General features: G+C 35.9%; 1 protein-coding gene across 1 annotated transcript in view; it reads right to left on the minus strand.

Moving 5' to 3' along the window:
• The window catches only part of slc25a26 (solute carrier family 25 member 26), a 111,974-nt gene that overhangs the window by 31,413 nt on the left and 54,032 nt on the right, over positions 1 to 26,529 (minus strand). The window contains exon 6 of the mRNA XM_056468759.1: positions 10,219 to 10,263. Within this exon, the coding sequence (XP_056324734.1) occupies positions 10,219 to 10,263 (45 nt within the window). The remainder of the gene's footprint in view (positions 1 to 10,218; positions 10,264 to 26,529) is intronic.

The raw sequence follows: 26,529 nt of genomic DNA on the forward strand, positions 1-26,529 counted from the left end.
TGTTTTTTTATTGGTTGTGTTAAAAATAAATAAATAAATAAATAAATAAATAAATAAATAAATAAATAAATAAATAAATAAATAAATAAATAAATAAATAAACAATTTATTATACTATATTCTATTGTATGACTAAAAGTATACTTTTTAGTTTTTTTAAATCTCACTGACCTCAAACCTATCTTGCAATCTTGGGTAAACATTCCACTGAGTTTAGTATTGCACAACAATTGCACAACAGAAACCCTTTTCCGTTGCATTTTTGGAAAGTTTTTGAATAAAAGATTTAACAATGTTCAAACAATTCCTGTTTTGTACTTTAAAAATGACATTTATATGCAATTATAGTATTGTTTTTTTTTTTTTTGCACATAACTCGTTTTCAAAAGTTAGCATTTCAGGGCCTGCAATTTATCATTATTATCATTCGTCATTATAAAATCATTATTTTAATCATCCCGAGTCACAGTGTACTCTGGGGTTAAACTCTCCAGCAATCCTACATCTGATGCCAGTTGTAATAACACACAGAAATAAACCTAATGTTACTTCTCTTCCAGAGGACTGCTAATAAGGTAGTCTAGCAAAGTGCCTCGCTCTGTTTTGAAGCAGATATAGTTTGTGTGCAGCTACAGGTGTGATCTGTAGCCTCAGGTAGGACAGGTTTGACAGGTTCTCAGTCAATGAACAATTTGTACTAATTTTAGGACGACTAATTGTTGTTTGAGCTCAAGGTATTTAAAGAGGTGAAGTAGGAGGGAAGGAATGTGGTGAATTAAAGAGAAATGTGTGTGTGTGTGTGAGAGGACTGTTATAGGGAGTTTCAGTGACTCCACGTGTTTGTTGGCTTTATGTTGTGTTTGGTGGGAGAACTGCTGGAGTTTTCCTAAAGCCTCAGACCAGGAGCATCTGATGGCTAAGAAAGGAAAAACAATTGAAGCGCAGCATGAAGTAATTATGTACGATCCCCTCCAACTGTGTGCGCAAGAACACACAAACGCTCTCTCCGTCAGTGCATCATGTGTGTTTCATTAGCTGTCAGATTAAGGAAGAGGCTTTGTTTTCAAGTTCAAAGAGCCTGTGCTGGAGAACATCCATTCCTCCCAAACTGAAGGCAAGTTCACCTCAAAACAAACGCACTGACCACAACTCCAGGATGAACCTGACGTCAACTATTTATTTAACACAAAGACAGGTGTTACATTCAACTGCAATTGTATTTCCCTCATCAAAATTGTACATAATGGAGGGGAAAACATGATGTTGCGCTCCAAATTATGTCATGATTCTTTCATAATATGATACATGAACAGTTGAAGACACAATTATTGTTCATTTTTAATTATTATTCAAAAACTTCTCAAGTAATGCTTCAAGCAAGGATGTTTTTCCACATTATTTCCTATCATATTGTTCATCTAAAGAAAGTCTTGTTTCTTTCAGTTTGGTTTAAATGAATGAATGAATGAATGAATGAATGAATAAATAAATAAATAAATAAATAAATAAATAAATAAATAAATACTTTTTTTTCCATTTGGCTACAGTAAAACCTTGCCTAATTAACCTAACTTGCCTAGTTAACTTAATTAAACTAGTTAAGCTTTTAAATAGCACTTGCTGAATAATAGCATCTTGCAAAATAACTGGTAAAGAGTTAGAACTGTCATCATGGAAAAGACTAAATAAATAAGATATTAGAAATTTAAGAAAGCTATTATGCTTGAAAATGTGTTGACAAAAATCACTTCATTAAACAGCAGTTGGAATATTGTGATAAATAATTGTAGTTTTTGCAGGAGAGATACTAATTTAGTCTTTAACTGTATGTGTTGAACACATTCAGTGGCATTGTTTGCTAATTTACTGCAGAGATGACCAAACTAGGGCCTGGGGGCCAAAGTTGGCACATGGTAGCCTTTGATTTGGCGCACCATCCCATCTGAGAAGAGTGGGAGAATTATGAGGATGGTTTGGAGACAAATTTTTTATTTAATGTAACTTTTTAGTTTATTTGTTTTGTTGTTTTGTTTCAACTGTAATGAAATGTTAATAAGTGAGATTACTATTTTTTTTAAATGTACGTACTGTCACCTGATGGATAGAGGACAATGCAAAGACATCAGTGAGCAAATGAAGGCAAAGGCAGATTCTGCTTGACTAGTATATTTAGCATTGAACTCCACTGTGTTATAAATTGTTTGTGTTTTATTGTAATAAGTTATACTTAAAATGTACACTGCATAAGTTAATATGATTTAAAGTAATGTTTGATTTGTTTTAAAACATTATAAATTAAATTAGCAAATAACCAATAGCAACTTTAACTTTCGGCCCACAGCTCTCAAAGATATTTGGTTTTTGGCCCTTCCTACAAAAAAGTTTGGGCACCCCTGATTTAGTGTCAGGAAACTCTAAATAAGAAAAAAGTTTCTATTCTAAGTGCTTTTTTATGTTTTATGAAATATTGATTATTGACTTTTATAACTATACTGAAAGCAATAATGAATAATTCATATTCATATATTCATAGATCTTGCAAATAAATTCAAAGGTAAAGAATGTGTGAGGTTAATGTATGTAAAGTAAAGCTACAGTTTGAAATAAAATTAGTAGCTCCTGTGAAATTGTTATACAAATATTTTTTTCCAAGTGCTGTTTAACTGAGCAAATAACACATAAACATAATATTTTAATAACTAATTTATTTATTTTCTTAACTCATTTTTCTTATTATTTTTGGGCACACTTTATTTTGATGGTCCGTTTGTTGAATATAAGTTACATTTCATCTACATGTCAACTATTCTCATTAGATTATATGTAGACTGTTGGGTTAGGGTTAGTGTAAATTGACAAGTACTTGCAAAGTTTCTTATAGTCAGTTAAATGTCTGTTGAAGGAGCAGTATCAGCAGATATTAAGCAGACAGTCTACTAATACTCAAATGGACCATCAAAACAAAGCGTTTCCTTTATTTTTTTCTCAATTAAACAGTTGTGGTTCTGATATCTGGGAACAACATCTACAGACGTTCTTGTTTTACATTCACTTGCATACAAATTTTAAGAGCAAAAACAGAAATAAAAGAAGATATAAATCAAGACAGTCATGGAGCGTCCTTATGAAAGTTCCAGAAAGTGGACCATATGTGTCAAAATGTAAATCAAAAGTTAGTGCAGTTGCCTGGCTAAGCCACATATTGACTGAGGGTACCTGAGCAGTTGACCTTATTTTTTATTATTATTATTTTTTAGCCAAATATATACAAAGGTTCAGCCTCTGTTCTAAATCACAATCAAGACAAAGGTCCACTGTACAATTCAGCAGGTATATCATTGGGGACATTACAAAATAACTAATGTCTAATAACAATTTTTTTGTGTGTGTATAAAGCCTTACATGGCGACGCAGTGGCGCATTAGGTAGTGCTGTCGCCTCAAAGCAAGAAGGTCGCTGGTTTGAGCCTCGACTGGGTCAGTTGGCGTTTCTGTGTGGAGTTTGCATGTTCTCCCTGCGTTCGCGTGGGTTTCCTCAGGGTGCTCCGGTTTCCCCCACAGTCCAAAGACATGCAGTACAGGTGAATTGGGTAGGCTTAATTTTCCATAGTGTATGAGTGTGAATGAGTGTGTATGGTTGTTTCCCAGAGATGGGTTGTGGCTGGAAGGGCATCCGCTGCGTAAAAAAACGTGCTGGATAAGTTGGCGGTTCATTGCGCTGTGGCAACCCCGGGTTAATAAAGGGACTAAGCCGAAAAGAAAATGAATGAATGAAAAAAGCCTTACATGACCTGGGCCCCCATTATTTATCTCAACTGATTGTGGCCTACACTCCATCCCAACGCTTGCGTTCCACTGATCAGTTTCTATTAAAAGTCCCAAAGGCCCACCTCAAAAGCAGGGGCGAATGTGCATGTGCTATAGCCATTCCTCGCCTTTGGAACGTGCTGCCACTAGAATTAAAAAGAGCTTCGTCATTTCAAATTTTCAAGTCTAAATTAGACTTCTATTTTCTAAATTGTTTAAAGCATAAGTCCCTGCCTCGGGGGGTTTCTATTATCTATTTCACATCTTTTATGCTCTGTTTCACATTATGTGCCTATTGCTGTTTTGTTTATTATGTCCGTACTTCTAGTTTGTATCTTCTCTGTTGCGCGGCCTTGTGGCCGTTTGGAAATGTGCTGTATAAATAAATCGAAACTTGAACTCGAACTTTTTGTGCCATGATGACAGTGCAAAATATTTTACTAATTATTATGCAAGATACTCATAAACTGCTATTGCATTTTATCATCAGGAAAATTACATATGGTAGGGAAAGCATGCTGCACACCAGATTATGTTATAATGCCTTCATAATACAGTGCAAATATATGTTGTGAACATGGTATGGGCAGTTTTCTCTTTTACGTCAACTACTATAATAGAAAAGAAACCACTTTGATTCTAATATCTACACTGACGCAAATTTCTTTGATTTAGTAAATATTTTAGTATGTTCAATCATTTTAGTTTGTTTTACTTATACTGTGTGCTCAGCAGACATGACGCAACACTACGACACAAAAAAAAATCCAGTTTTACAGCAGAGCTTTTCCTCCTAACCAGCCACAATGAGAGGCAGGAGATTCTATTTTAGAAATGTTTTCTATTTCTGTTACGTTGTGGTTGGAACGAGAACATAAACTATGACTGAGTGATTATATCAGGAACTGATTATTAGATTTATTTAATGTTAAAAGTGTGTAATGTGAGGTAATGGATCATTCACCTCAGAATCTCGCACATTATTTAAAGGAACAAGATTTGAATTTATTAATTCCAGACATGAACGACGTTTACATCAGGACGGGGTTTTACATTCAACTGCAACTGTGTTTTATCATCAAATGACACACACATGCTATAAAATTAAATAAAATAAAATATTTTGAAGAAAACCTGTAACCATTCACTTTCATAGCAGGAAAAACAAACACTATGAAAGTCAATGGTTACATGTTTCCAACTGTCTTCAAAATGTCTATGTTTCTGATCAACAGAAGAATGAAAGTCAAAAAGGTTTGGAACAAGTAAAGGGTGAGTAAACGTTGACAAAATGTTTATTTTTGGGTGAACTATACCTTGGGTGAAAACTGCCTCATTTAAAATGATCAAAATCAACCAAAATTTGAAATGAAATACACTTCAAATACAAAATGCCATGCAAATAATTAATAATAAAAACACACAAGGGCATAAAACACTTTGTGATTTTGGAATATTTCCATGTGAGATCACTTAATCACTTTTTTCATTTAGATAAACGATCCAAAATTACATTTGCTATGTTTCACATGTGATTTTAGCAGGTAAAGCTCATGTGACGCTCATGAGTTTTTCCTGTGAAGGGCATGGAGTCTTTTATTCAGATAATAATTCGGAGTTTGTTTCACAACAGAAGGGTCAAGGATGGAGACATCTATAGGCCTCAGCAGGTGGACTCTATTCATGTGGAAAGATCTTGATAAACTGACATGGTCAGGGTGGGTTGTATGCTTTAATAAAGGGCTGTGAGAAGCAGTGAGCCAGACCACTGGCAGCCTTGTGTGACAGGACCTGTGTTTTTAATATGATTCTGGCAGCTAGTGAAGCCATATTTGACTAAAGGTGTAGTGTGAAAGGATTTCTGGAGGTTAAACAAGCTCAGAGAGGAAGAAGTAGGCAGTGGATGAAAAGAAAGTCAGGTAGTAGTGAAACACTTCAGGTTTAAAGGGGAAATATGGTATTTAGGCATAAGTTACTTTTGAAAGTAACGCATTACTTTATTGAGTTACCCCCAACAATAGTAACTGGTTGCGATACTTAGTTACTTTTTATGGAAAGTAATATGTTACATACTTTTGCTTTACATTTTATGCCTGAGGCTTGATCTCTTTCAGTACTGGCAGTTTATAATTATTTTTCTTTTAAATAGAGGAGCTCTGCGATTAACAATCCACCGTATGACCTTCATCTACTTAAAAAAAAAAAACACCAAAAATATAATTAAGGATAATGTTATCTTCAAAGAACCTCTTTCCACAGAGCTATACATGCCACATATACAAATTAATGAATGTTTAAAGCAATGTGTTTGCTACTTTTGTACTTCTTGTCTTATAAGTTAGTGATAATGCTTTCAGAAATCTAAGGCTCTGGCCTGACGCGGTTTCTGTCCAACCCAGGTTCATTCTGAGAACGTAGTCCCGGGGACGTTTCTGGAGACCGCGAAATACGTCCCGGGAGGTACGTATTTGTGCAGTTTTTGTTTTCGCGAGTCCGCGAGAGGCCGCTGTGCGCGCTTTTTCCCGCGCTGTTCTCGCGTAAACCCGCTAGAGGCCGCTGTCGAACGACCTTCCGCCCGTTTAAGTCAATCAATCAATCAATAAATGAAAGCAGCACATAAGTTCTAATGGGTTTCCTTGACAAATACAATTAAAACATTACAAACTTTTAAAATGTAATCATCAAAACCTGTACATTTTAATGGTTTCTAGTGTATTTGGGACATATTTCAGCAGAATTTATTGATTTAAACATGCCAGCCAATAGTGGCCCATTTCCACTGACTGGTACAGTACGGTATGGGTCACCGTTATCAGTCTTGCGTTTCCACTGCCAAAAGGGTACCAATGGTACAATTTCGGTAGCATTTTTTATGACAGAAACTTTCAGTCGACGTCATTCTCACTCAAGGAAATCTCTCTCAAAGTAAAGCTGTACGGCATACCTGCCAACACTTTCCCTGGTGTCTCCCGTATTTCAGACCCATCTCTTGCCACCCTGCCGTTTTGTTATTTCTCTCGGAAAACTCATGTAATTTCACCCCTTTGCAAAGACTACACAAAAAGTGGTACTTTTTTGTTAACTTTTGACAGTGGAAACAGTCATAAAAGCATAACGAACTGTACCGTACCGTACCACTCAGTAGAAATGGGCCATTTGATGGTGGAAACGGCCACAAAGCCTACCGAACCGTACCACTCTGTGGAAACCGGCCAATGAAGGCAAAAAATTACCAGCAGACAACCAAAGGATCGTTAAAAGTTTACAATTAAATCAGTGTTTCTCAATTCTGTCTCAATTTTGTATGTCTCTCTTATTTGACACACAAGGATCAGTTCATGGATCTTTCTGTTAAGGAGTTGATGATCTGAATCAGGTGTGTTAAATAAGGAAGACATACAAAGTGTGCAGGGTGTGGGGGCCTGAGGACCGGAATTGAGAACCACTGAATTAAACTAATTTCCAATTATCAAGCTTATTTGGGTGAAACACACAACAAATGGTTTTCCAAAAACATGGTTGATAAGATAGTGTTTGGTGCTGAGGGAGAGGAGAGAGTGTGTCCTTCGGGTGGTTTCATTTTTTCCACTGAAAGCAAGTCAAGTAGTCTGACCCATTTAACTCATTTGTTTAACCCAACATACCTGAAATAAATTTTTAAAACATTTATGTTGACAAAAATACTTTCTCCACAGTTTTTTTCCGCACCACACCGCCTCGACCAGGCCAAACTCCAAATGAACACTTCAGATTCAATTACTCTAACCAAACGAAAGCTCACGCAGGACACACTTGCACTTAATCATGGGAATAAGTTTGATCCACTGACACATAAACGTTGAGTTGAGTGGGCACGGTGGGAAATAAATGGCCGGCTGATGTAATGACACAGCTGCTTGGTGGTTTTGCAACAGAGCAGCGCTGAGTTTAGGGGATTGTTGGTAGATAAACTTTGGGAATTGTGGGATACGCTGGAGAGAGCAGATGGTTTACTGCAGCCTGTTGCTCGGATGCAGACACTTAAGTTGTTTTTGGTGTGAATAACTTGGGAACTGGTTTTGGTGATACTTGTGGTTTGATTTAACAACATGAAATGCTTGCTAGTTTTGTAGATTCCAATAGTATGTGGATTTGCTGCACTCGACTTCGGTTCAAAAACAATAACACACACACATGCAGGACATCCAACTCTTTTTGTGCTAAAAAAATTATAAAATACTAAAATGGTCCCTTTAAGGAATGTTTTTTTTTTTGTACTTTTAAGAGATTTATGAGATTTTTTTAATTAAGAATTTTGCATGATCACAAAAAATTGTGACTTTTTGTTGATTTTGTGTTGGATTCAGAGACCGCAGAATTGCGAATAACTAGGGGCTCTAAAAATTACTTTTTGAATTGAAAATACCTCATTTTGTGTGTTTTTTGTCACCAAATCACTGACATCATTTGTGAACTTAGCAATTAGATTAATCCTGTAATTATTTTAACAATTTAGTAGTTTTGATCAGGACTGAGGATGATTAACAGGTTTATGCAAAAACATTTTTTTAAAACATTTATCTGATATATTTTAACAGCGGTTTAATTCAGTGGATGTTTTCATCCCTAACATAACAAAAGGGTAGTGAATTTGAACGGTGCACAAGAGTTAATTTGACTGGCAAACCAAACCAAACCAAACCAAACTAAACTAAACTAAACTAAACTAAACTAAACTAAACTAAACTAAACTAAACTAAACTAAACTAAACCAACCCAAACCAAAACTAAAACTAAACTACACTACATTAAACTAAACTAAACTACACTACACTACATTAAACCAAACTAAACTACACTACACTACACTACACTCTACACTAAACTACACTAAACTACACTAAACTAAACTAAACTAAACTAAACTAAACTAAACTAAACTAAACTAAACTAAACTAAACTAAACTAAACTAAACCAAACCAAACTAAACCAAACCAAAACTAAAACTAAACTACACTACATTAAACCAAACTAAACTACACTACACTACATTAAACCAAACTAAACTACACTACACTACACTCTACACTAAACTACACTAAACTACACTAAACTACACTAAACTAAACTAAACTAAACTACACTACACTAAACCTTAACTTAACTTAACTTAACTAAAACTAAAACTTAACTAAAACTTAAACTAAACAAACTAAACTAAAACTGAAACTACTATAAAAATTTAATTAAATTATAATTATATAAAATTATATATATATATATATATATATATATATATATATATATATATATATATATATATATATATATATATATATATATATATAAACCGCTGTAAAAAGTTTATTGTAAAATTATAAATATGATATAATATTATTATATTTTATTAGATTAAAATAAAATAATTTCAATCAATAAACAAAATGTTTTACTTTTCTTTCTAAATTCTGAACTTTTTTTAAAATTCTGAAATTGTAAGACTTTGCTGGAGCTGAATTTTAAAATAAATGTAGCTACAGTTCAGGATAAAAATACCAATAGAATTAAATACTAAACAGATACTAAACAGATACTTTAAAAAATGTGTGCCAGGAATTAAACTCCTTTGGCAGTTTAACCCAATACTACTGTCAGCACTGAATTAAATTAAGCACTAATGCCACATTAAATGCGTTTCCAAGGTCATTTAAAGCCAAATGCATGTGCATCTGAAGGAATGCAGAATTCTCACAAATAATCACCGAAGCGAAAGCAGCCATTTAAAACCAACAGTGGCATCCCATTGTCATTGTCTCATCAATGCGTTCCTGCTTTTCAAAGCCAGGCACTTTCTGAAAGAGAGTTTAGCAAAGACTCTCACATTCCAGCGGCTCCACACAGATAGCTGAAAACATGGAAGAATGAAGGAGTGAGAGGAGCCTTTGAACATGTCACAAAGAAGCAGCCATGAATGACACTCCTTATTACGGCTGGAAACCACGCTTAACGTTCGCCCACAGCTGCACGTGCTATTGTCCTCCGATGCCTCTCTTGCTCCGCTCGCCAGGCCAAAAGCGCTAATGGAATTTTCTGCTCGCGCCCTGGAGACATGATGTCATTCTCACAAACTGGGCCTTCTCTTTTTTTGGGGAAGAAAAATGACTTTTATGTGGCCCGGACCAGACAATGAAGACGGAAATGGACAGTTGGACCCATGCTTTGGGAAAAATTATGATTCTGCTTAACCACCGGTGATGGCGACTAATAAAATGCAGCGTCATTTCGAGAGCACCTAAAAGGAGAGTTATTAACAGATATCGAGACGAAGTGTGTGTAGGTTGAGTTGTAAATGTGTCAGAGCATTAGCAGGCCATTATTCCTTTATTATAGTTGAAATTAAAACAAAATGAGAAGGCGAGAGAGGATTCATACCTTTAGGTACTCCCAGAGTGGAAACTGCACCAGTGAGAATGGGATCTGAAATCAAAATAAATAAATAAATAAATAATTAATTTGTATAAATGTAGACAAAAAAAAAATGACTATGATACATTGTTTTACAATGATTTACAGAAGACTACCAATACATTTCTCTTTTAGTGCAACATCGTTAAGCAAATCAAGTGAACATTAATGTGCCATTACTGCTATTCTTCTACATTTATATTCATTACGTTTTAGAAGTACAATTCACAATAAGCATTTTGTTAAATTATATACAGTATATATACACTAACTGGCCACTTTATTAGGTACACTTTTCCAACTGCTCGTTAACACAAATGTCTAATCAGCCAATCACATTGAAACAACTCAACCAATGTAGACATGGTCAAGACGATCTGCTGCAGTTCAAACCGCGCATCAGAATGGGGAAGAAAGATGATTCAAGTGACTTTGAATGTGGCATGGTTGTTAGTGCCAGACAGGCTGGTCTGAGTATTTCAGAAATTGCTGATCTACTGGGATTTTTACGCACAACCATCTCTAGGGTTTACGGAGAATGGTCAGAAAAAGAGAAAATATCCTGTGAGTGGCAGTTCTGTGGGCGCAAATGACATGTTGATACCAGAGATCAGAGGAGAATGGCCACACTGGGTTGAGCTGATAGAAAGGCAACAGTAACTCAAATAACCACTAGTTACAACTGAGGTCTGCAGAAGAGTTTCTCTGAATGAACAACATGCCAAACCTTGAGGTGCATGGACTACAGCAGTGGAAGACCACACCAGTGCCACTCATGTCAGCTAAGAATAGTTAACTGAGGCTACAATTCACACAGGCTCACCAAAACTGGACAATAGAAGATTGGAAAAATGTTGCCTGGTCTGATGAGTCTTGATTTCTGCTGCAACATTCGGGTGGTAGGGTGAAAATTTGGCATCAACAACATGAAGGCATGGATCCATCCTGCCTTGTATCAACCACCAGGCTGGTGGTGGTGGTGTAATGGTGTGGGGGATATTTTCTTGGCACACTTTGGGCCCATTAGTACCAATTGAGCATCGTGTCAACACCACAGCCTACCTGAGTATTGTTGCTGACCATGTCCATCCTTTATGACCACACTGTACCCATCATCTGATGGCTACTTCCAGCAGGATAACACGCCATGTCATAAAGCGTGAATCATCTCAGACTGGTTTCTTGAACATGACAATGAGTTCACTGTACTCAAATGGCCTCCACAGTCACCAGATCTTAATCTTTGGCATGTGGTGGAACAGGAGATTCACATCATAGATGTAATAGCAGTAACAGCATGATGCTATCATGTCAATATGGACCAAAATCTCTGAGGAATATTTCCAGTACCTTGTTGAATCTATGCCATGAAAGATTAGGCAGTTCTGAAGGCAAAAGGGGGTCCAAATCGGTACTAGTAAGGTGTACCTAATAAAGTAGCCGGTGAGAGTATGTGTGTGTGTGTGTGTGTGTGTGTCTGTGTTTATATATATACAGTTGAAATCACAATTATTAGCCCCCTGAATTATTAGCTCGCCTGTTTATTTTTTCCCCCAATTTCTGTTTAACGGAGAAGAGATTTTTTCAACACATTTCTAAACATAATAGTTTTAATAACTCATTTCTAATAATTTTTAAAGATTTATTTTATCTTTGCCATGATGACAGTATACATAATATTTTACTAGATATTTTTCAAGACACTTCTAAACAGCTTAAAGTGACATTTATAGGCTTAACTAGGTTAATTAGTTTAACTAGGCAGGTTAGGATAGTTAGGCGATGTGTATAACGATGGTTTGTTCTATAGACTATCAAAATAATATAGCTTAAATGGGCTAATAATATTAACCTGAAAATGGTTTTAAATTAAAAACTGCTTTTATTCTAACCGAAATAAAACAAATAAGACTTTCTTGAGAAGAAGAAATATTATCAGACATACTGTGAAAATTTCCTTGCTCTGTTAAACATTATTTGGAAAATAGTTTAAAAAAGAAAAAAAATCTAAGGGGGCTAATAATTCTGACTTCAACTGTGTATATAAAATTCACAGATATTTTGACATGTTTTCACAAAAAAATATTTGAAGCATTTAGGTGAACACTTTGCTTGCATTTAATGTTGTTCATTTATATAAAAGCACTTTTTTAAACTTTATTTGATACAGATGTAATTAGTTTTCTTTCCTCAGTGAAAAAGGGAAATGTTGAAGAATACAAGTTCAAAAATGACAAAATACTCCATAAAAGTATCATCACTACTTGTAAACATGTTCCTTTTTGGTTTGCCACATAAGAAAGAAAGACATACAGCTTGGAATGAAATGAGGGTAAATAAATAATGACAGAATTGTCTTTTTTTGGATGAACAAATACAATTCTAGATAAAAAGTCTGTCACACAATGACAGATTACACACAGATTTGGGGAAAAAGGTTCTGAGATTAATGAAAAACTGTCTTCAGACAGCTTTTCTGGGGGGAAAAAAAGAAAAAAATAATAAATAACTCTTTAGCACACTCATCTTCTGTAAAAAGAAAATGGACGACTTGTGGCAGCATGTTCAACCACAAGCACTGGCCATTTATCTCATGTGTCAAACTGTTTTAATACTGATGTCTGAACGTCTGGAAGTGTGAGGTATAAAAGAGACAGAGAGGGAGAGGGAGAGAAACACAGAAAGGGAAAGAGAGAGACATGATAAATAAATTAAGAGTCTGTGGTCAGAGACGGAGAGAAAGAGAGAGGTGGCAGAAATCAGGCACAATGGAGCTAAAAGAGAGGAAATGGACGGCACTGCTGAACTGGCTGAAAAAATACTCAAATCCTCTGGCTGATTTGTCATGCACTAGAGAGAGGGAGATTTAGAAAGAGAGAGACAGAGAAAGAGAGAGAGCCACATAGACAGAGACAATAAAGACTGACCCGTCTAAAGGTCACACTAGATGTGTTCACATTGACAGCAGTTTGTAGTTTGTAGAGACCCTAACCAATCATTTACAATGCTGATTAAACTGACAACAGTGATGGGGGTGTATTTTTAGGGTGGTTGCTAGGGTGTCACACCCTTGTGTGATTTTTAAAGTACCTCTAGGGTGTTAAGCACTTGTAAAGATGTTTTGGTAGTTGCTAGGGTGTTGCCAAGGTGGTGTGAATTGTAATGTGTATCTAGGGTGTTACAGGAAATAAATTTATTGCAAACATATGTACGGGTGTTCTGGTGGTTGCTAGGGTGCTTACATGTAGGTCCTAAGGGGATGTGAATTGTTTCGGGTTGAGGGTCTCATGATCGTCGTTTGCCTAGAGCGCCAGTTCAGCTTGCTCCAGCCCTGGTTGCCAGGTAAATGCTAGGTAGTGTAAATTGACGCTAAAGTATTCTGAGTGATGCTAGGTCAACTCTAAGCAGTAGTAAAGATGTTTTGGTTGTTGCTAGGGTGTTCCCAATGCAGTGTGAAGCATTGATAAAGTGTCTCTAGGGTGTCCTGGGTAATAAGTTATTTGCAAACAGTTGTACGGGTGTTCTGGTGGTTGCTAGGGCACTTACATGTAAGTCTTAAGAAAATGTGAATTGTTGAAAAGTTGTTTATAGGGTATTTTGGGTCAGGCTAGGTTAAATCTAGACAATTGTCATGGTTGTATGGTGGTTGCTAGGGTGTTGTCAGGTAGTTGCTAGGGTTGTGGAAATTATTGCTGAACTATTCTGAGTGATGCTAAGCAATTCTAAGCAGTTGTAAAGATGTTTTGGTGGTTGCTAGGGTGTTGCCAAGGCGGTGATTTGCATTGATAAAGTGTCTGTAGGGTGTCCTGGGTAACAAGTTAATAGTAAACAGTTGTGCAGGTGCAAGACAGTTGTCAAGGTTGTAAGGTGGCTGCTAGGGTGTTGCTAGGTAGTTGCTAAGGTTGTGTAATTATCGCTAAGGTATTCTGAATAATGCTAGGTTAATTCTAAGTAGTTGTAAAAATGTTTTGGTGGTTGCTAGGGCGTTGCCAGGGTGGTGTGAATCTCTAGGGTGTTATAGGTAATACATTTATTGCAAACATATGTACAGGTGTTCTGCTGGTTGCTAGGGTGCTTACATGTAGATCCTAAAGGGATGTAAATTGTTGAAAAGTTGTTTCTAGGGTATTTTGGGTCAAACTAGGTTAAATCTAGATAATTGTCAAGGTTAAAGTTGGTTGCTAGGATGTTGCCAGGTAGTTGCTATGGTTGTGTTAATTAATGCTAAGGTACTCTGAGTGATGCTAGGTCAATTCTATGCAGTTGTAAAGGTGTTTTGGTGGTTGCTAGGGTGTTGCCAAGGCAGTGTGAATCATTGATAAAGAGTCTATAGGGCGTCCTGGGTAATACGTTAATTGTAAACAGTTGTGCAGGTGTTCTGGTGGTTGCTAGGGTGCTTACAGATGATGTGAATTGTTGAAAAGTTGTTTCTATGGTATTTTGGGTGATACTACGTTAAATCTAGACAATTGTCAGGGTTGTAAGGTGGTTGCTAGGGTGTTGTCAGGTAGTTGCTAAGGTTGTGTAAATTGTCGCTAAGGTATTCTGAGTGATGCTTGGTCAATTCTAAGCAGTTGTAAAGGTGTTTTGGTGGTTACTTGAATGTTGCCAGGTAGTTGCTAGAGTTGCATGAATTGTTGCTAAGGTGTTGCTAAGGTATTCTGAGTGAGGCTAGGTTAATTCTAAGCAGTTGTAAAGATGTTTTGATGTTTGCTAGGGTGTTGCCAGGGTGGCGAGAAGCATTGATAAAGTGTCTCTAGGGTGTCCTGGGCAATAAGTTAGTTGTAAACAGTTGTGCAGGGGTTCTGGTGGTAGCTAGGGTGCCTACAGGTAGGCCCCAAGGTGATGTGAATTATCACTAAGGTATTCTGAGAGATGCTATGTCAATTCTAAGCAGTTATAAAGTTGTTTTGGTGGTTGTTTGAATGCTTGGAATTGTTGATATGGTGTTGCTAAGGTATTCTAAGTAATGCTAAGTTAATTGTGAGAAGTTGTGGTTGCTTGGATGTAGCCAGGTAGTTGCTAAGATGGTGTGATGTACTGCCTGGTTATTCTGAATGTGTTCTGGTGGTTGCTTGACTGTTCATAAAGTGTTGCTATGGTGAGTAATGGTAGGGTAATTGTAAACAGTCGTGAAGTGTTTAGGTGGTTGCTAGGCTGTTGCCAGGTAGTTGATAAGGTGGTGTGAATTGTTAATAAGGTTTTGCTAGGATATAACACAATACAATGCACATAAAATGCTGTAAAGGCATCATTTGGCCAACCAAAATGTTGCATCTCCTGATTTCAAACAGACAAGTGCAACGTGAACCAATGCTGCGGAGCGTATGTCTGTTTTTGTGCATCTTGTGTAAAATCAGCCACCTGTCCTTTATTACCAAAGTGATAAATTGAGCATCTCCGTGCTCGAGAAGAGCGTAACGCTGAGAGGAATCTGCAAACAGAAACGAGCCACAAGCTGATTTATGCATAAGTTTAACACTTCTGGCAGAGACAGGGCGTCTGAGCAACACAGATGGTCAGATTTATATTGATAAGGCTGTAATGGATGACGGATATGGAAAGACAGAAGGATAGAAAGCAGATTTTTGAGCAAAGGCCAAAAAGCTTCTTCATGAGGACGAGTCGGACCACATTTAACATGTGTGGTCTGACTGCTGACCAGCTGTACCCATATCAGTTTAAGCACATTTGCATCGCACTTGTTTTTTTCACCCTAAAGTGCTTTAGTTAAGGTTTGCTGCACTGAAAAGCAAACCATAAAAGCTCATGATAGATTGTGTTTTTTTTTTGGCAATTTGGAGTTGAGAGACAAACAAAAACACACTTTCTCTGCTGTCAGTTCCGATACCGCGGTGTGTAACTGTCAGGTACGCTATCATTGAGAAATAGGGCTGGCTGTGTGTTTTTGACCAGTTACCCAAGGGTATATTAGTATTCTGTGGCGCTCTCCACTGTCAGGCTGCTGGCCGCCAGTGTGAAATCTAGGAAAACAGATGTCAAAATGCATTTAAATGAAGCTTGATTGGATGGGTGGTGCTTTGCATGCTGTTTGACAAATGGCTTTAATAGGTCAGACGGTGCTGGGTGAATACTAATGAGAGCAGAAGAGGAGGAGAGATCAATCTAAAATCTCATTCAGTTTGACAGGATTCACCTAAATCATGCTTGTTTTCCTTTGTTATATAAATAATAAAAAACATACGATACTGTCATTTTTTTATGTATGTATGTATGTATATATATATATATATATATATATATATATATATATATATATATATATATATATATATATATATATATATATACATATACATACATACATACATACATACATACATACATACATACATATATATATATATATATATATATATATATATATATATATATATATATATATATATTAAATATATTAAATTAATAGTAACAAAATATTGCTAATACATTCACTCATTCATTTTCCTTTAGTTTAGTTCCGTTATTAATCAGGGGTCACCACAGCGGAATAAACCGCCAACTCATCCAGCATATGCTTTACACAGCGGATACCCTTCCAGCTGCAGCCCAGAACTGGGAAACATCCATACAATCTCATTCACACATACACTACGGACAATTTAGCTTATTCAGTTCACCTGTACCGCATGTCTTTGGACTGTGGGGGAAACCGGAGCACCCGGAGGAAACCCATGCCAAAACAGGGAGAACATGCAAACTCCACACAGACATGCCAACTGACCCTTGCTGTGAGGTGACAGCGCTAACCACTGCAGCTATAAATGTCTAAATTGACCAAACATGGCAGTGTTGTCTCATTATTAATTATTGCAGCTTTAGTTAATAGCTCAAATTAGTTTTAATTTGGCACGAGTTGGTGCCATTTTCAGACCAGTGCAAGCGTAATTTTCCTAATTTCCGTAATCCATTTGCCCCACTTTGTTGACTCCTGGGTGTTCTGGTCTAAAAAAGAGGTGTGTTAAGACGCATTCTTGACCCGTTGCTATTTTGACGAACTGAAATAGACCACACTATTGACCAAGTAAAAGCTGGTCTAAAGTCCAGCGCAGAGCGCGTTAGTTATGAGCCTATGCAGGTCCAAAGGCCTACACATAGCTTAATACACACAGGATGTACAGCAATACACAAATGTATTTACAAATGAAAAAGAATTAAAGGATTAAAATATTACAAAAATTATTATTTTCTACATAAATATAGAAACCACTACCTGCATGCCTGCTTTTTTCAGTTTATTCATGACAATTTGCATTTGTATAATGTTATTATTATTATTATTATTATTATTATTATTATTATTATTATTATGCATATTTATATTTGTTTTAATAAAAACAAGCTTAGATTTGTCCACCTGTCGGGTTTTGTACAAGTATGCATCACCATATGGGGCAAAAGAATAAGACATGTGTTTGGATATAACTCAGTTTTCTGACTACACTTCATTATTATTGTTCATTTATTTGTTTGCTGGAAATTAAAACTGAATTTAGAAACAGTTTAGAAACGAATCTTTGTGCTTAACAAATAAATTAAATATGTAGATTATTGTAAATCTTCAGTGGAGTGCGTACAACACCATTTCCTTATCCATGAAAGTAAGGGAGTCAAATGAAGAGTAAAAGTAAAATAAAGAGAAAGTAAAGAGGCCGAATGGAGGAGGCTTGTTATTTATCCTCGCGCTGCAGATGGTCTGTTTAACTGTTTTCTCACTAGTAAAGCATTCAGTTCTTCCACTTACAAAATCCGTCATTATTGTGATGCAACTGACTCTTAAAGGGAATGAGAGATGAGACTGGTTTAATGCTCATTATACTTAAAACAGCCATAACTCATTAAAAGAATAAACACAACCCTGTTAGACCATGTGCCGCAGTGCAGAGTGTTTTTTCCCATCCTTAAATTAGCCAAAGTGGATTCAGACATGTCCTTTATGCTTTTGCACCATGAGCTTTGTGCCTAAAATAAAGCCCTATGTCTTTTTTTTTTGTCACAAAATTACTTTGTTTATCTTTTATTTTTTATTAATATTTGGCATGTAGCAGTCATTACATTAACAGCATTATGAGCATAATATTAAACTGAAATAAAATAAATAAAATATGCAAAATGACTTAAAAAAGTATTGGCAAAAGTTATAAAAAAACTATCAAAATGAGAAAAAAAATTGTCTTTAAAAGAAAAAAAAAGAAAAAAAAATACATTGATATATATGTATATATATATATATATATATATATATATATATATATATATATATATATATATATATATATATATATATATAAACTACCCAATATAAAGAGAAGTGACATATATTGGAAAAACAGAGGCATTTTGCAGTTTTGTCTTTCACTGTGAGGAAAGCCATGTATAATATTCTGTATGTATAATACTGAAATAAAAAGAAGAATTATTAAAGCCTGGTGGAAAGAGGATATTTCTCAATCCTAGAGGGACGAAATACTGACCACTCCAGAGATCTCAGAGAGAGAATAAAAGAAACTGAGGCACAAAGACAGGAAGTAGAAGAGAGCCAGATGGATTTATCATCAGATCAATCATGATTCAGCAGCACTGGGTATTAAAACAATAAATGTATAAAAAAACAGACAATGGACTAAAAGAGCCAGTTCACCCAAAAAAATAAAAACACATACATAAAATTACATTTATTCAGCCTCAAGTGGTTCCAAATCATGTTTGTGAATAACCACAAATGACCAAATCATTGTTAAAATTGACACTAAGGGCCCTATCATACACCCGGCGCAATGTGGTGCAAGGCACGACGCAATTGTTGTTTGCTAGTTTCAGCTTGGAGCGCAAGAGTCGTTTTGACGTTTTGCGCCACTGTTTAAATAGCAAATGCATTTGCTCTCATATGTGCGCCCACAGGCATTCTGATCTAAAAAAGGAGGCGCGTTAAGGCGCATTGCTATTTTGAGAAACTTTAATAGACTGTTTTATAGACCAGAACAAAGCGGGTCTAACGTCCATTGCAGAACGCGTTTGTTATGCGCCTCGCTTACACATTGCTTAATACAAACAGGATGTACAGCAATACGCAAATATCTTTACATATGAAAAAGAAGTTTAGTCATAACAATTTGTATAATGTTATTATTATTAGCAGTATTATTTATTATATGCATATTTATGTTTGTTTTATTAAAAACAAGCTTAGATTTGCCCACCTGTCAGGTTTTAGACCATATGGGGCATAGCATGTGTATTAGGATAAAACTCAGTTTTTTGACCACACTTCGTTATTATTGTTCATTTATTCGTTTGCTAGAAATTAAAACTGAATTTTGAAAACGTTTTGAAACAAATCTTTGCGCTTAACGAACAAAACTAATTATGTATAGGCTAATAGATGTCTGTGCGCACAAGAAGTTTCCTTATCCACGAGAGTGAAAGCGAAAGTAAATAATGAGGAGGCTCATCTCTCATTCTCGCGCTGTAGATGCTCTGTTTAACTGTTTTCTCTCTAGTGTTCAGTTTTTCCACTTACAAAGTCCGTCATGTAAATAACAAATGCGCTATGGCGTGACGAAACTGACTCCTAAAGGGAATGGGAGATGAGACTCTGATTGGTTTATTCTCAAAACACACCTATAACACATTAAGAAAATAAGCTTAACCCTTTTAGACCATGTGCCACGGCGCAAAGCGGATTTTTCAATCCTTATATTAGCAAAAGTGGATTCTGATAGGCCCTTATTGCGTTTGCGCCCTGCGCTTTACACTTTGCGCATAGATCGTCAAAATAGAGCCCTAGATTAGTACACTAATTGCTGAACACAATTATTCAGAATAATGCTGAAAACGAATTGGTAGCCATAGACTCCCATACACTCTCAGAAATAAAGGTACGCAAGCTGTCACTGTTATGGTACCTTTGCAAAAGGTACACGTTTGTACTTAAGGGTCTATATTGATACCTCAAAAGTATATATTAGTACCTAAAATTTTAAGAGGAACACTTTTGTACTTCTTAGCTACTGTTATGTACACAGAACAGTATTTGGCAATTTGTTTAGAGTCTTTTTTACTGAGTCCAGCGATTTGTAATCCTCTCACACACAGTTTGTGAACGTGTCCTAGGCTCCTGTCGATTAAAACAACTAGCTTTGTGTTGTAGCCACACAATTTCAGAGCATTTATTAATGGTTGATATTATTATAATATTGATAATATTGCTATTACTAATGGGGTGATGCAGCTGTCGCCTCACAGCAAGAAGGTCGCTGGTTCGAGCCTCAGCTGGGTCAGTTGGCGTTTCTGCGTGGAGTTTGCATGTTCTCCCTAGTTCGCGTGGGTTTCCTCCGGGTGCTCCGGTTTCCCCCAAAGACATGCGTTCCAGGTGAATTGGGTAGGCTAAATTGTCCATAGTGTATGAGTGTAAATGAGTGTGTGTGGATGTTTCCCAGAGATGGGTTGCGGCTGGAAGGGCATCCGCTGCGTAAAAACATATGCTGGATAAGTTGGTGGTTCATTCTGCCATGGCAACCCCGGATTAAAAAGGTACTAAGCCAAAAAGAAAATGAATGAATGAATGAATATTCCTAATGGTATACACACACACACACACACACACACACACACACACATACACAAAAAGTGTTTAAATCGACACTAAATTAGTATATCAGTTGTTGAACACAATTAATCAGAATAATGCTGAAAACTGATTGGTAGCCATAGACTTTCATACTATTTTCTTTCCCAAGATGGATGTCAATGACAACTGGTTAACAACATTCCTCAAAATATCTTATTTTATGTTCAACAGAAGAAAGAAACAAGTTTGGAAATATGCTAATATTCACACTCACACACACAAACTCACACACTCACAAAACCCAAACTGACACGCTGCAAGCACAAACAGAAAGCTGTGATTGTCTGTAAGCATACACACATCAAACGTTGACAGGAAAAAAGTAAGCATATTCATCAGCCGAAGCTTTTAATTGACAGCTTGTTGAACAGTGATGGAGAACAAACAGGAACAAATTGGAGATGAAGAGGAGGAGGAGTGAAAAATTGAGACAGTGAGAGTTTTATTATGCAAAGCCATCTGCCCAAGTCAAACATGTCGCTAAACCTGTTTGTGTCCTGAGTGATTTATGAGTTTCCTCACAGGTGCGCGTGTGTGTTTGTGTGTTTGTGTAACATTTCTGTTTGTACAGGCATGTTTGTTCACTGCTGTCACGATAACGTGTGTGAGTGTGTCGGTTTGAGGGAAGAGCTTTCTCATAAGAGCTATGATCCATACTTTTCTTATAATGCACAGCTAGTGTTTTTCAGCCAATGATGAACTTCTGGTGAAAGGTTTCTGTGGCAATTTTCAATTTTCTAAAGTTCCTTTTACAGCATCGATGCTGTAATGTAATTCAAATATAATCAGTTAAATAGACTTAAGCATCCATTTAGTTGTTAAAGCGTAAAAAGGGAAAAAAGACTGTCTAAAGGCAAGCGCAAAAACTCCATTGAAAATACTGGTTTAAAATTAATTTCCATATTTTAAAGACACGGTGTGGAAAAATATAATTTAATGCAGTGCTTCTAGTTTGATCTTAGACCCACTTTATATCGTATCTCAGTCAGGTGGTGAAGATTGCTGTTTTTTAAAAAAATCAGATTTTAAACGCAACAATTTTGTATGGGATGATAATTCACCTGAAGCCCTGGCGAACTGTCTGTGTGCATATACCCCAATAAGTAAATACAGTAAACATTCTGAACTAGAATATACAATATAGAATATTCACCACTCGCTTTTAGACTATCTATGCATTTTAGAGAAGGTAAATATAAACAAGGAGATTGTGTAAAATGCTTACCTAATTTTATAATAATAGGTAACAGGTAATAGGTTGTCTGATCAAAAATTATAGTATATATTATGTACATTTATAAATAAATATATGAAACATATAATATAAAAGTGTCACACTGCATATGAAAGAAAAATACCATTTCAAAATTTACTGTCTATTTATTAAACTAAATTATGAATTTTATTCAGCAGGGACACATTAAACTGACCAATAATAATAATAATAATAATAATATTAATAATAATAATAATCCCTTATATTTATATAGCGCTTTTTCTAGACACTCAAAGCGCTTTACACATTGGGGGAATTTCCTCATTCACCACCAGTGTGCAGCATCCACCTGGATGACGTGACAGCATCCATATTGCGTCAGACCACACACCACACACCAGCTGATTGGTGGAGAAGAGACAGAGTGATGGAGCCAATTATGATATGGGGATGGTTAGGAGGCCATAATGGACATAGGGCAAATTTGGCCAGGATGCAGGGGTTAAATCTCTACTCTTTTTCGAAGGACATACTGGGATTTTTAATGAAGTCAGTCAGGACCTCGATTTAACGTCCTCATCTGAAAGATGGTGCTCATTGAGCAGTATAGAGTTCCCAGCAATATACTGGGGCGTTAGGACCCACACAGACCACAGGTTGAGCGCCCCCTGCTGGTCTCACTAACACCACTTCTGGCAGCAACCTAGCTTTCCTATGTGGATTCCTATAAATTCATAAATAAATACTAATTTTGAAAAAAAAAAAACTTCATTCAGTAAGGTTATATATTAATGTTATACTTGGGGCAATATATAGCAAGAAGAAGGAAGAAGAAGGAGGAGGAGAAGGAGAAGGAGAAGGCAAGCAGAATAATGCATGCTTTTATATCATCACACTTGGACTACTGTAACTCAATTTATGTGGGTGTTGGCCAATCCTATATAAATCATCTTAAAGTGGTCCAAAATGTACAACTGAACACATTACTCCTATCATGTGCTTCCTAAATTGTTTTGCTGATATGTTTTATAATTGAGTTTAAAATTTTAATGTATGTTTTTAAGGTATTAAATGACCAGGCTCTGGCTTATCTCTCTAATCTTATTACTGTTAAAATATCTGGTAGTTGTTTAAGTTCATAGAACCACAAAATGCTAGTAGTTCCCATGTCCAAATTGAAGAAAAAAGGAGATTGAGCTTTCTCTGTAGTAGGTCCTAAAATGTGGAACCTTTGTCCATTAGAACAATTTCCAATTAACCTTTATTCAGAAGGAAACTTTAACTACACCTCTTAGAAAGAGCTTTTACATTGGGAGACAATTGATCCAGTTGTCTTGTTATTGATGCTGTGTAGTATGTTGGATGTTTTCTATGTTGGTTGATCTGTTGCTGTCTATTTTTGCTAATTTGCTTTTAGGTTTGTACAGTAAAATGATCAACAACTGTTGTTTTATTGCGCTTTATAAACTAAACTAAACTAAACTAAACTAAACTAAACTAAACTAAACTAAACTAAACTAAACTAAACTAAACTAAACTAAATTAAACTAAGGAGAAGGAGAAGGAGAAGATGGAGAAGAAGAAAATGTAGTAGAAGAAGAAAACAAAGGCTAGATTACACTTAAAAAATTATTTTGGTTCTTGTTCAAACTACTTATTTAAAATAAGCTGAAAAACATAATTCTTGAGATTATTTTATGTTCAATTCACTTGATTAAGTTAACTTAATCGATTTGTGTAGGGACAACATGAATGAATTGTGTGGAATTCTGCATTTTTTTAGAGTGAATTCAGTTGGCTGGAGTATATTCTGGAGACGTTACATAAGTTTTTTTTTTCATCAGAAAATGATTTTAATAGAGTAGAATCTGTATCACAGTTTTTCTGTAACCCTTGACATTGAGATTTAAACAGCAGTGCTATAAAAACCCCTGTGGGAGGCAGTTTAGAAAATAAATAAACACATAAATAATAGAAAAATCAATGAACTGAAAGCAAGCCAGCGGGATGCCCTATACACTTTATCAGACGAGTGACAGCGAGAGGCTGTGTTGTGTTTCACGCTTCCCTATGGCCATATAATCTTGGCTGAGAAGAGAGAGGCCTGCTCCCTCATACACAAAACACATTCACGCAGCTCCCACGACAGAAACACACACCTTACAATGAAGAATGAAAATTATTTTACATTAGTTTCCAACCACCAATTTTTACTTTGGAATAAATTTAGAAACTCCATTTTGGTATATTGCATTAAAAATTACTTAATGGAACTGGCAAAACTAAGCGTCAAAACATTGCTCTGGAAAGAATTATCTACAGCATAAGAGGTAAACTAATTTGGGATCTGTTTATACAGTTTCTGAAACAAAACCAAACAGTGGCACGCGCAACTCTATGAATTGATTGATATGTGTATAAATGTATTTTTGTATATGGAAATACAGTGTATTGGAGGGGGGCTAAATTGTATAAAAAAATTTTTTTTAAAGTGTAATTCCATGTGCCTTTTTACAATAAAGCAATGTTTTTTTTTAAATGTGCATCAAATGTCATGATAAAAATGGGTGTGAAGGGACGGCATTAATAGACAATCCAGCAGACCGACCACATTGTAAAACATGTGAAATGTTGTTTTGGTCATTCTAAAATGCCTTAGCCAAAGTCTGTCATCAAAGAGGTTTGATATTATTATCTCCCAAAAGTGGTCTTGAGTGGCTGCTCTGCCAAAGAGTGGTCTCATGCCTCCGAAAGCCCCCGTACATTCAATGCAATTCATCTTTATCGTTCATTCATTTTCCTTCGGTTTAGTCCCTTATTTATCAAGGGTCGCCACAGCGGAATGAACCGCCAGCTTATCTAGCACATGTTTTATGCAGTCTATACTCTTCCAGCCACAACCCAGTACTGGGAAACACCCATATAGTCTCACATTCACACAAACATTTATTCACTTCGGCCAAATTAGTTTACCCAATTCACCTACAGCGCATAGGTATAGCGTGGGGGAAACTGAAGCACTCGGAAGAAACACATATGACCACAAGGAGAACATGCAAACTCCACACAGAAATGTTAACTGGTCCATCTGGGACTCGAACCGGCGACATTCTTGCTGTGAGACTTCGTCTTTATCTTTTGAGGCAAAAGTAATTAATTATTTAGGAAATAAGGCCCACAGTTTGATTTTTGGAACCAGTTCATCAGGATGTAGCAATTTTGTTATCTTTGACTCACTGAATCGAAACGGTGCTTTAATCTCAAATGTTTTATGCAATATTCCAGTTTTGCGCACAAGTCTAACTCACATGTTTGGACAGAAAGTCTTCGCATTGTTTTATATACGTTGCTCAGCATCATGGACACCTCCAAATGGTGTTGAAAGTGTCACATACTGTATTTATAAGGTATAATTCACCCAAAAATGTAATTTCTGTCTTCATGTAATGGCATATTCTTGGCCGCAAAATCACACGTGAGCTGACACACTGTTTTTTTACTAACGAGAGGACGTGTGCATGCCCACCAACGATGTCTACTTTAGTGAACAAAACCTGCATAGGCTGTGAATAATAGCTAATAAAATTGCAAATAATGTTCAGTTGGTTGCAAATTGATGTTTTTTCTTTCATAGCGAACACAAAGTTTGGTGCATGAAAATAAATGTTTAACAGTGTCAGTATAACTACTCTAGCCTATATAATGTTAAATATAATGCTAGAGTGAAATCTGATAATGACAAATGTCTCATTTTACCAGTGAAATAAAATGTCTAATAATGTTGTCATAATAATTGAATTGTGAATAATTGTATTCTGATGTCATCACTTTACTATGTATTAACAACCAGGACATATTTATAGTCTGTTCAAATCTACCATTCCCAGTCTATTCCAAATTTAGCATTTTAACCAGCAGTAGACCTACACACAGGCCTAATATTATTATTGTTGCTTTACCATATGTTTGAGAAATAACAATAATAATAGCCTACTCATATTAGCCTTTATCTTACATCTACAGAATCGTGAGAAAATCATGATCTTGATTTTAAGCACAATAAATCGTGATTCTCATTTTAGCCAGAATCGTCCAGCCTTGATATCTTGCTGAACAAGATATTTCGAAATATGTCCGAAACCAATAGCCATTGACATTCATAGTGTTTTTACTACTATAGGTCTCAATAGATACCACTTTGCAGCGTTCTTCAAATTAGTTTTAATTAGAAAGAAAGAATGTTGAGGGCGAGTAAATGGTACTGTAAGTACATTGCAATCAATTTATTGGGTGAACAGTCCCTCTAAGCCATATAGGACAGTATTTCTGGCTTGTAAGTACAGAGAAAGCATGAATCAGCAGCTGCGAGGATTTCAATAGTCTTTTGTGTTTGGATATGTGAATCCACTTG

The sequence above is a fragment of the Danio aesculapii genome, chromosome 11 (genome assembly GCF_903798145.1).
Source record: "Danio aesculapii chromosome 11, fDanAes4.1, whole genome shotgun sequence".
NCBI classification, from domain to species: domain Eukaryota; kingdom Metazoa; phylum Chordata; class Actinopteri; order Cypriniformes; family Danionidae; genus Danio; species Danio aesculapii.